The sequence below is a fragment of the Haliotis rufescens genome, unplaced genomic scaffold, assembly GCF_023055435.1.
Source record: "Haliotis rufescens isolate VD_foot unplaced genomic scaffold, xgHalRufe1.0.p SCAF_19, whole genome shotgun sequence".
Taxonomy (NCBI): Eukaryota; Metazoa; Mollusca; class Gastropoda; order Lepetellida; family Haliotidae; genus Haliotis; species Haliotis rufescens.
This window is the reverse complement of record NW_025963879.1, coordinates 19503865-19516732: the sequence shown is the minus strand read 5'-3', so window position 1 is coordinate 19516732 and position 12868 is coordinate 19503865. Positions and strand designations below refer to the sequence as shown.

The 12868-nt window shown below is 41.7% G+C and overlaps 1 protein-coding gene across 2 annotated transcripts in view; it reads right to left on the bottom strand.

The window, feature by feature from the left end:
* The window catches only part of LOC124112213 (leucine-rich repeat and coiled-coil domain-containing protein 1-like), a 573474-nt gene that overhangs the window by 96888 nt on the left and 463718 nt on the right, over nucleotides 1-12868 (bottom strand). For both annotated transcript variants that reach the window (XM_048398967.1, XM_048398966.1), the window contains exons 12-14: nucleotides 11205-11323; nucleotides 10406-10540; nucleotides 5416-5555 (exon numbers count right to left, since the gene is read on the bottom strand). In XM_048398967.1, coding sequence (XP_048254924.1) covers nucleotides 5416-5555; nucleotides 10406-10540; nucleotides 11205-11323 — 394 coding nt within the window. The remainder of the gene's footprint in view (nucleotides 1-5415; nucleotides 5556-10405; nucleotides 10541-11204; nucleotides 11324-12868) is intronic.

Sequence of the window (12868 nt, the reverse complement as noted above, 5' to 3'; positions counted from 1 at the left end):
GGAAACAGAGAAGACAGTGAAGTGCATGTTGCTGCTTGTCAACCTTATGCAATGTGTATTCTTTGTGATTGCATCCTCTTTCCTATGCTAATCCTAGAATGTCATAGACCACAGACACCTTACTCTGACACATATCAAAGCATAATGGCACTTAAGCTCAATTTCAAAATAACAGCATTTATCCAATATTGGTAGAGACAATCTTTCTGTATCAATATTGGCAATTGAGACAAAACAAACATTCAAAGGCACGGGCTTCTTTCTTTCAGAAACTGCACTTCCTTTAATCGGTAACCGAAGGATGAAGAGGAATGAAATCCTGAGCCTGTGATGAAGAATTTCCCTGCAGTTATTTCTATAACTTTTGTGTACTGAGAAAATCATTTAAATTTTCTGAAAATATTCTTCAATCATTTGATGGGGTTGTTGAGTCTATTGTAAATGAAATTTAATCACCCTCTTTCAAAAAATTGAAATATAGTGCCATGGCACTGTAGCTCACCTCGATAAAGTCAAAAGTTTTTAATGTCAACAAAGATAGCCACTTAAAAGATATTGCTGTTAGCGATGATACTTTAATATTTTCAGCAAAGAAAATGAGGACCAGAAAGTGAGTGAGTGAGTATGATTTTACGCCGCTTAAAGCAATATTCCAGCAAAATCACGGCGGGGGACACCAGAAAGGGGCTTCACACATTGTACCCATAATGGGAATCGAACCCGGGTCTTCGGCGTGATGAGCAAACGCATTAACCACTAGGCTACCTGACTGCCCCGAGGACCAGAAAGACTAAAATTACAATGATTTGAACCATCCTTGCCAAAGTCATCTTCCTCAGTCTGGAAATTTAAGAGATGTCTACACTTTTCATGAGAATTTATATTGCTATTTATAGCGCAACCGTAAATAAGCTCCGCCCACTGTGATTGATGCAGATGCCAAACATGATTGCTTTGATTTTTTATGATAAAACTACAGAAAATTTATTGACTTATAACTTGATATGGAGCCATTTGTTGTATCCATGGTTTGTCATTCAAGTTGATACGAAGTTTGCCGGTCAATGGTGATCTGGTTCCCGTATGGTTTTCAAAAAACATCTCCCTTCTGTTTACATTGTCAGTCATTGTTCGAAACTGAAACACCGCGGGCTATTTATAGTCAGGGTGGGGCTTTAAGGGCAAGGCCATAACAAGGTCAAAATATATAATATGGAGACAAATAACATAAGTCCCCCTAAGCATATACCACATTTAATTAAATTTAGATTAAAAATAGCCATGTGATTGCCATAAATATACTTCAATGTGGCCGCCATAGCAGATCGGATTCAGGTTTGAACCTCTAAACAAATTAGGATGTCGGTGGAACAAGCAGGGAGGTTTCAGTTATCGGTCCAGTGGTTTCTGATAAATGTTCGTCATGCACAACATGCCACAACTTAATTCCTCTCGACTTTCAGTCAGATGAGCTCAACATAGAGACACAAGGCTCCAAGATGAGTTTCTTTGCATAGATACCACCATTTTCAAGGGGTGCACCAGTGCATCGTAAGTTTTCATGCGATGACACGATACATTCTTTTCTGTATCGAAACAAGCTGATACCATGATAGATGAACAACTTACTACTGCCACGTCATCACACACCCACACGTTTATGTCAGTCATATATCGCAACATGTATTGTAATAAGGGTTTCAAGTTCACTACTGAAAATAGCCTCTACGAACATTTGTCTACAGTTAGCTTTTCATTTGGATCCTAGTCAAGAAGTTTACAGTGATTAGACATAATTATACGTATCGTGATACATATTGTATTATATAAGTGACCTATGTATCGTGACCTTGCTGTATTGTTTGACCCCTACTATTGACCCCTACTATTTACCAGAACTATATTGTAAGTAATTCCAGCAAGACAATCGGTTTAGAGTGACTAAATCTGAGTCCCTATGATAGTGCTTTAATTACAACAAATATCCAAATTTCAGCTTCCTGACCTTTTTCTGAGAAGATTCTCAAATATTTTTCACTCTATGATATTGGTTTTTACTGTGTCAAAAGAAATGTTGACAATGTTAAAAATTCATGATGGATTAATGATTAACGGACTGTCATGAAAACCTTTGTGCTTGAAATGACACTTCACTACACTGCATCCCGCAGAGATGCATGCCCACAACCCATGATATATGACATAATATTATCCTTGTCAACAGATCAGTGAACGTTCAAATTGCATTCTCAACTCCCTGGGGAGTATTCAACCTAATATCCCTGTTAGACATCAGAAGGTTTGCATTCACACTACCATTTCAGCATATCCCAATCATTGGTAAATACTTCACCCCTCTTTCCCTGTTTAAGAAGAAAATAATGTACAATGTTGTCAATATGTATGTTTGATACATCTTCTTTTGTGTTCATTTCCCAAGGGGAATTAAAACAAATACATAAATATACATAATATCAAGGCATAATATGGTTCTAAACCAAAAGAGTGTCCCTCATGGAGGCCAGAAGCTTGATATTACACATGAATAAGAAACGCAAAAGTAGCAAACTAATAACTTTCTGACAAAGTGTCGCCAACATTCATACGAAATTAATACCAAAAATGAATTGGTCATTTCTGCATGGGTTAGGATTGACTAGTGTCGAAAGAATGAGGTACTGCTGAAGTTTGGTGAAAAGATTTAAAAATCGCAAAAAGACAACCACATGAGAGCCTGGCGCCTAAACACACCAACAAGCCATGCACGTGCAGCATCACTTGTTGGGCTATACAAACGTTGGGTTTTCAATTGCATGCCGTCACAATCTTATAGCAAGTGAACATGCCATGACTGACGGAAGCCTAATGCAATTATGTCATCGGCTGACTGCAAACAGGAGAAGCATCTTCAGCTGGAGAGTCACAACATCCAGGTCCTTCCATGGCCCTCCAGGTCTCCAGATGTAAACCCAATCAAACATTTGTGGGACACATTGGATAAACGACTTTATTACTTGCCTGTGAAGAGATCACCCGTTTAATAAACATACAGCTTTATTACACATTGTGTAATACCACGACGCGTGCTTATGTACTCTCAGAACACGTTTCTCGAACAAATATTGAAAGCTCTCAACATCCCTTGGCTTATTCAACGACATTGTGTGTAGAGATGATAGATCACTGGGAGGAGCTTATGCACACTCGATGACCCCAGCAACCTTGTTGCTAGGCTGACGTCACATGGCATTGTTTCGCCGATGGATCTTGCAACAAAATTCAACAAATTACGTCATCGGGTATTGTGACGTGATTGTAAACTTTGAGGTGGAAGGCCCCGTTCCACAAGGCGATCGTACTCTAGCGCAACGACAGTCGTTAGTCTAAGTTAAATTATGTGAGTTGTGATAGCCTTAGCACTACGGTAATTTTGTGGGACGAACGCCTGAATTCTAAAGGGGGACCATTGTATGATATTAAATTCATACGTTTCAACTTTTGACGTGTTTGAAGTATTATTCTGTTAAACTCAATTGGATTATGCCATGGATCGTGTAGGTGTCAGCCTATTCACACTCAACAGTATAATTCTAAAAACATTATAAATGACAAGTAATAAATAAAATACTAAACTCGCTATCGTGTAAAACCAATTTTATGAAACTCGTGAATAGTTGTGGTATCTGACGAGCTTTCGCTCGTCAGATACCAGAACTATTCACTCGGTTCATAAAATTGGTATTACACGGGAGCTCGTTTAGTATTCTATATGCATGCTCGTCAGCAACAACCACAGAGCATTACCCAGGCCACAATACGGGATCTGACTGCTTCCATGGGACCACGATGCTAGTCAACTTTGGACTCTGATGGTGGCCATACAAGATATTGAGAACAGTTGACCTTCACCTTGAAAATCTACTGTTCCGTGTGTCAAAGTTTGAACAATTGATGACACTGTTGATTATTTATATGATACATAAAATATGTATCTAAAATTTTTCATTTTTGTTTTTGCAGGGTATATGTGTTTAATTAAGATGTACACACATGAATTGCTGCATGCATCACATGTTTATTGTATCAAGTGTGTGTATCATATGCCTGTATCACATGTGAAATATTTGTAGCTTATTTGCGGAACACATGTTTGTACCCTCTCTGTACTAAACAGTTTTATCAAAGCCTTAATGTATCATGACTGTATCACGTGTCCCATGTGTTTATCATATGTCTGCTTCATATGTCTGTACATGGGTCTGTATCACGTGTTTGTATCATGTGTCTTCGTGAGGAATCACCTACTCTGGCTAGGGTTCTACAACACCGATCATGTTACAGAGTTAAGTCCTGGGCACATCCCTGGAGGACACCAATATCATGCAGAGGCGAAAGTGCAAAAACCTAAACAAAAAGTGGAAACTCATATCATCAATCCTCGTAATGAGGTAAACTGTCAGCTGATGCACAGAATGTCAGGTATTTATTTACAAGCAAAACCTGTCACTTCAAGAGTCTCATTTGGCAATTCTATGCATGCAGAGCTAGTTAATGTTGTTTCATTACTGAAGGCTTACACATCCACTGTCAGTGTGAGATGAAGCACAGTAAGCCAGCTCCCTATTAGTCAGCTCTCATGTTGTACTGGGACCCCAGTGAGGGGAAACTTGAAGATACTAAGCCTGACACTAAACATGATACTGAGCATGACACTAAGCATGACAGTAAGCCTGACACTAAACATGATACTGAGCATGACACTAAGCATGACAGTGAGCGTGACACTAAACATGATACTAAGCGTGACAGTGAGCGTGACACTAAACATGATACTAAGCATGACACTAAGCGTGACAGTGAGCGTGACACTAAGCGTGACAGTGAGCATGACACTAAACATGACACTAAGTGTGACAGTGAGCGTGACACTAAACATGACACTAAGCGTGACACTAAACATGATACTAAGCATGACACTAAGCGGGACAGTGGGCGTGACACTAAACATGATACTAAGCATGACACTAAGCGTGACAGTCAGCGTGACACTAAACACGATACTAAGTGTGAAAGTGAGCGTGAAACTAAACATGATACTAAGCATGACACTAAGCGTGACAGTCAGCGTGACACTAAACACGATACTAAGTGTGACAGTGAGCGTGACACTAAACATGATACTAAGTGTGACAGTGAGCATGACACTAAACATGATACTAAGTGTGACAGTGAGCATGACACTAAACATGACATTAAGTGTGACAGTGAGCGTGACACTTAACATGATACTAAACGTGACAGTGAGCGTGACACTAAACATGTGGCCCAGCTGCCCCTTCTGGTTCTCGGTGGTGTTTTAACATCTGTCTCCCTCCCTCTCTCCCTCTCTCCCTCACCCAGCAAGTGTTGCCCTACCTGTGCTCCTGTTCCCGTGCAGCCAGGAGTTCTTGCAGCTGGCCCAGCTGCCCCTTCTGGTTCTCGGTGGTGTGTCTCAACATCTCTGCCTCACGGGTCATGGCTGCTGCCTTCATCTGAGCTTCCTGCAACTTCTTCACCTGGATCAACACCCAAACGTGTATAATTGTAGGACCATCTACATTGTGATTGGTTTAACTACTTTTAACAAGAAAAGATTATGTTGTCAAATAAAATATAAAATGCTCTCCCACTGAAAACACAGTTTTGCCTTGTGGGGCTTGGGCAGATAACTCGGGTCGGGGAGGTACTTCCAAGGATTCAAGTACCCACATGACTACTCGGACACGCAGTTAGTCACGTGATATCAAAACAATAGTTATCATTGTTAATAATTCTAAGAATACTACCTCCATTACATCATTGCCATAATCCTGTATTTCGGCTGTAATCACACTAAAACTAAACTTTCAGATTTTCAAGTAAAGTCCTCTTCACTGTCAACTATACAACAATCAGTTGTCCTGCCATTAGCCCAAAGCGTGAAGGCAAGAAAATCCTCATTTCTTTCCAAACATCAGTTAGTGAGGGAATGCCCCACATTACATGATCTCCGTAAGTCCACAAGTGAAGGTCCTGACGAAAGCTGGTTGGCAAGGACACATGGGCATCGAGAGAAAGATCTCGTAGGGCTTTGGTCTCGGATTGCAGGGGGCGTTACTGCAGCCTGCCCCAGTATGTCATATCCTGTAATGAGGTCAACTTGCTGAGTAGAGACATCCACCATCTGATGGAGGGATGTAGCTGAGACAGTACCGTGTCGATCATTAGTAGCATGGAGGTGCATCGATCATCCAGATGGCAGAGGTATCCCTTAGTCGGAAGGAAGTAGGCTCCTATGTAATTGATGTCCAGGTGTCAACTCTGACTTGGAGGGATGAATAAGGAAACTTAGAAACGCTAGAAAATCGTCCAAGTATCCGCAGAGTTGCACCAGATGGAGATGGGTGAAACTGGTGACTGGTGCCATTATCGTGGTGAACAACCATGGGGCCACAAAGAACTCGTAGCAGTGGCCATTGACTGCAAACTGGAGATATCTCTGGGATGAAGGATGAATTGGCACGAGGAGATTCAAATCTTGGAGGTCGATGCTGAAGAGCCAGTCCCCCTCACGTAGTGTTGACTGAAGTTTTGGGACAAATTCCATCTGAAATTTTGGTGGAGGTATCAAGTAGGACTTGTTCAGGACCTTGAGGCCTATTATCATCCTATTTTGGTGTTTTTTTCCTGGGGAACCAGAAACACAGAGGAATAGAAGTGCACATTAGTCTGTGTATTTTGGAGTTCCCGAATGACCTGCTCGACTAATAGGGTTATGATGGCAAGTGTGGCAGCCACCAACTTGGGCCCTAGCAGATGGAATTGGTGGCCCTTGATTTAGGATACTAGTTGAGATCAGGATTCAAAATGAAGCTTGTATCCACGGGTAACTACGTCTAGGATCCAGTGGTCAGATGTAATGAGTCGCCAGTTGTTGGCAAAGAGGGACAGACGTCCCCACCACGAGACCGGGAGTTGGTAGCATAGAGAAAGGTGGAAGTCGTAGGTCCATGGACATAGCCAAGTCGAAAGGGTCTAGGACGGTTGTGGTCACGGGGTGAAGTCATCTATGGTCCAAGCAGCCTCCTGACTTAATCCCCTTCGGCCTGATCCACACATTGATTCAGATGGATGTAAGGAGGCAGGCTGTTGTTGATAGTGGTCAGGTCTCCTAAAAGCTTGAGAAGATTCCTTGCCGGATGGGATGAAGTTTCTTTCTCTGAGGTTCCTGGAAGGAAGCATCTGTGAGTGCTCACCTGGTCATTTAGCCGAGTATGATGAGCTATGGGATTACTCGGTGGTATCTTGTCCGACTTCATCTATGATGGTCCCAAGCTGGTCATTAAAAGGTTTTGGGGACCGTAAGGGGTTGCATCATCACCATCTCTTTGGCCTGAGACAATACAGCCCAAGAATGGACTTGCGACAGTAGTTGCTGCCGTTGCATCCGTAGAAGTTGGGATGAAGTCCAAACTAGCATGCAGTGGAGTTCCTTTTGCATACGCACAATAGCACTGAGCAAGCTGTGTGTGAGGCCAACTTGATCAAGAAGCATCTCCAAAGGCATGCTTCATATGAAGCTCGCAATGGCGGGATAGTGTTGTCTTATACACAGGGTTGAAAACATTTCTGTGAGCACGTAACACCGGAAATACAATGTCAACAAATCTGTACTGAAGTACGCAAACTAATCATGTAATTATACTGTCTGGTTATAAAAAGTGTCCATAGTATATCTGGACTTAGGTGATTGGTTGATCACACAAGTCATCATCATTTACAGCAACCATGGTAAGATTACCACTACTGATGTCTTGAAACAAACTTCAGTTGATAGAGAAAGGATATATACTGAATAACAAAAGTTCCTGTGACATTGAATAAGATTTAATGCAAAGTTATGTTTTTTACCAAATCTGAAACAATTTCGGTTTGTAACAGATAAAAGACTCCTGTAAGTGTTCAAATGGTTTAATTTGCCATACTGACTTCAGAAAATGCAATGATTTCATAAAAAAACCATGAACATGCCAAAATGTCAATTTACAAATCAATAGTATGTGTCCACCTTTGGTTGCGATACAAGCAACACATCTTCGTCTTATGGAATGGACCAGGCGTCGGACAAAGTCCTGTGGGACATCTGTTCATATCTGCTGGAGCATGTTTCGAAGTTCCTGGAGTGTCTGTGGAACACATGGTTGACATCGAAGGCGCCGATCCATCTCATCCCACATGTGCTCAATTGGTGAGAGATCAGGGGAGCGAGTCGGCCAGGGGATGACATTCACGTTGTTTTGTTGAAGAGAATCCTGAACAAGTCAAGCAATATGAGGCCAGGCGTTAGAAAGGTAGAACAACAGGGCTGATGATCTCATCGCAGTAGCGCTGTCCATTGAGATTTCCCTCTACCACTATCAAACGGGTCCTCTGTCTTGCTGTTATCCCACCCCATATCTTAACGCTGCCGCCCCCGAACCGATCTTCTTCCATGACACAATGATTGACGTAACGTTCACCTCGACGTCGGTACACTCGAATCCGTCCATCGTTGTGGCTGCAGTGAAAACGAGACTTGTCAGTGAATAGAACTTGTCCCCACTGCATGGCCGTCCAGCATAGACGCTGTCTGCGCCACTGTAGACATGCTTGACGGTGGTTTCCTGTCAAAATAGGATGTCTGGCAGGTCTTCTGGCAACAATCCCTGCACATCTGAGGCAACGACGTACGGTTTGTGAAGATATTCGTCGAAGGCCAGGGATGCTTCTTGCAGTCACTGTTGCTGGCTGGAATCGATTTCGTAGGTGTGTTGTTCGAATCCAGTTGTCTTGTTGATTATTGGTTACGGGTGGCTTGCCACTCCGAGGATGGTCTCTGACTGCATTCTTCTGTTGCCAATGTTGCCATAAGCACCAAATGGTGTTTCTGTGGATATTAAATTTATCCTGCTTCAAGCATACCAATGGCTCGCAGACGCTCATTTTCGGACAGGCATGGCATTTCGTAATGTTGAATAATTGCGTAATTTTGTTGTTTTTCTGAGTGGCTGTTGTCAGCATGATGCTAAACTATACATATGGAATCCCGTTAACGCACATGTTTTAAAACCCATTCTTGGGTAGTGAAATGCATGGGGCTTGCATAAAACTTTTGCATGTGACTTGATTCCATATATGTAAAATATCCCTGATAAAATGATAGTTTCAAATACAAATTTTCCGATCATTGTATTAAAATTCTTTAAAATTATATTATTGGGTAATTTTGAACCGAAACACCGGTAGTATCTTAAAAAACGTGTGTACAGCTGAGAGCTGCTTCCAGCTTAGTTTATGAGACAATACACGTGGTAATCTTAATCTCTGCATATAAAACAATGCCTAGCAGAACAGGAAATACAATTTAATCAGTAAATCATCATGACCAAGTTTAACTGTTATGATCTGTTCATTTCCCTGATTCGCTGAAGGGATATGATGTCATTTTTTTTGCAGAAGACAAGCACGTTTTTAGTGCAAATGTAGGGATTGTGAATGCGATGGTGATGTGATTCATTCCTATTCGCTTTATAGACGGGGTATATATATTGGCATCGATTTTGAAGGCTTGTACAGGGGTGTCGTCTTATACGTGGGGTCGCTTTATGGACGGCAATATACGGTAATGGTATAAGGCATCTAACATATACACAAAGGATGAGTTAAACCCATAGACCTGAGGAAAGAACTATTGGACAGGAAATAATCCTCCCCATAGTCCTGATCAGAATCTGTGTGGTTGTTGTGATTCAAGAGAGTCACTGGGATCCCGAGCAGGTCATCCTCTAACGGTGTCCATGACTCCATTAAGACGTTGGTTTGGTTTGTTATTTAACTCTGCACTCAGCAATATTCCAGCTATATGACGGTGGTCTGTAAATAATCCAGTCTGGACCAGACAATCCAGTGATTAATATCATGAACATTGATACACGCAGTTGGGATCGAGGACATGCATCAACCAAGACAGCAAGTCTGACCACCCGATCCTGTTAGTCGCCTTTTACGGAATCTTCATGGGTCAAAAGTTCACAATAACTCCATGGTGACAACAAGTCACTAATGTTGGCATTTTTTTCTTACTAGGCCCTCATTCTTTCTGACTTTTATATGTTGAATAGAAATAAAGCTTCAGTCATCTTGAGTGAATGCATGACCAGATTCTTTTATATATGAATCTAAATAGCTTTTGCCAGGGCTCCGGTAAAACACTTCCAGTTCGGACATTTTGTACCTACTTCTTGACACCAACAGTGGATACCCGGGTAATCGGGGGTCGGGTACCTGGGTAGTAAATTTGGACTTGTTCCAGCCCTAAAGCCAAGCATGTGAACCTTGTGCCACCTACCTCGTGAGCTTCTTGCTTAACTCTCTCCCTCTCTTGTTTCAGGACTGTCTCCTCCATGGCTCTCAATGCAAGTTTATGTGACTGCTCATTTGCTTTGGAATTTGTCAATTCATCAGTTAGATCTCCAATTCTGTCCTGAAAATATAGAACATAACTCTATTACTATCACACATACCACCTTGAAACAGGAGGAGACAGGTCTCACTGAATCCTGTACCTTATACCACCCATCATTTTGGGGGTGTTTAACACTACACTCAGCAATATTCCAGTTATATGATGTCAGTCTGTACATAATGGAGTTTGGACCAGACAATCGTGTGACTGACATCATGAGCATCGATCCACGCAATTGGGTAAGAAGACATGCATGAACCAAATCACCGAGCCTGACCACCTGATCCCATTAGTGGCCCAAGCAACTGAGGGAATTTGGTCTCACTGAAGATTGTATACCACCTGGTAGAGACTTTAGACTTTAGACACTAAGGTCCCAAGAATTGGTCTTGTCAATTTCACCAATCAAATTCCAAATAATAACAGTATAATCTACAGGAAATAATGAAAATAACTGAGCCTGAATTCAAATGTTTTTGAACCAGACTGCCAGTGTGGTCCAGTAGCATAGATGTATCATTGGCAGAAAAAGTTGTCTTCATTTTTAAAATTTAATATCTTGATGTGTTTTCCTTGTTTTATTAGTCCACCTTCAGAACAATGCCACTGATAAAAACCAACATAATTAATTCTTCATGATGAATCCGATAAATGTGAAAATTGAAAAAAACATGACACCAACCTTCAAAGTTTGGTTTTCTTCTTGCAGCCTCATCTTCACCTCTCTCTCATTCATCACTGCTCTTTTCAGGTGGCCAGTAGCCTCCAGCGCCGTGGTCTTCGTGTCACTGTCTTGTTTAGCTGGGGAGAACAAGAGAACAAGGACACTGGTATAGCAAAGGAGTGAAAATATTGCTGAATCAGTAGGGTGAGAGTAGGGTGTGAGAAGGTTGGGATTTGGCTGTGTATTGGGGGGGCGCATGAATTGATAAATGTCTTGGAGGACAAGTCATTGAATGAGTGAGTGAGTGAGTGTCTAGATGAGAGAACAAGGGGGGAGATGAGTCGAGTTGGTGAGTGAGAAGGTGACAGAGTGAGTACACACTGCTCTTATCTGATACAATCAGACAACAGTACAAACTACAGTTGGACAATAAACTTTTGTTGACTGATCAAGATTCACGCTGAATAGAAGGAGATTTAGGAGATAAGAATTGGAATGAAATCCTGATAAATGGGAACTGGCATGTGTTTTTTGTGCCCATTCATGGGTTCTCTACAGTGTGCCACTGTTTTTCTTGAGATGAATCAGCTCCTCAGCCATGGAGACAAATAAGTGGAGTTTCCATTGAATGGCTAAAGTTGTATCCAAAGTAAAAGATGTAACTCATTACACCTTCAGGAGTAACAAAATACAATTGTCCCCAATTTGCCTGTAGCTCACCTGACATGGGTAAGCCAATGTTTGGGTACATGCATGGACATACAAGGGGTAGCTGAAAAGTCCTGAGCCAAACTACCAGATGTACAGTACAAACAACTCCATCAATGCAGTCTATCATAGATAGGCTCAGAACTCTTCAGCCACCCCTTGTGTGGTGGACGAAAATGAACAAAAAAAATATCATCAGAATTTATACATTTTTCAATTTGAATAACCATAAGCTTAAGACCCTTGCGATCAGAAAGATCCATGAAAACAATTTGATTCAATCCAAATAGTGCCTTTGTAGAACTATTATAAGAAAACAATTTTCCTGATCATGTGAAAATCATGAAGCCTCAAACCAAATTGTAAATCCTTACAATCTTCATGATTCACAACAATTTAAGCTTTCCAGGCTGTGTGCGATCTGTAGCGAAAAACTCCTGAATTTTCTGTTGCCTCCAACTTTGGATAGGGGCATTTCATACCAGTTAATACAACCTCCTTTTGATGAAATACGGTACACTTGGGCCATAAAGTGGATATGATCTGACATCTAAAAGTGAATGTGACAGTGAATGTGACTGTGAATGTGAACGTGAAAGTGGTCAGGAGACTGCAACAAGGCACCAGATGCATCCAGGAACATACATGCAAAACAAAGTTAAGATCTACATCAATACCAGCCAGCTTCCACACTGCCTACTCCCGCCTCCAGTGCTCAATACTGCCTCCGTGGCATAGTGGTAGAGTGTCCGCCCGGAGAGCGGAAGGTTTGTGGGTCGATCCCCTTCCGCGTCATACCAAAAGACGTTATAAGATGGTACTTGTTGTTACCCTGTCTGGCACTCGGCATTAAGGGGCTAAAACAAGGACTGGTCGGCTTGGAGTCAGTATACTGCGTCTGAATGGGGTAATCATGTTAAACTGCGGAATGGTATCTCAGTGAGCTGGCACTATAAATCGGCATCAGTCCGGAC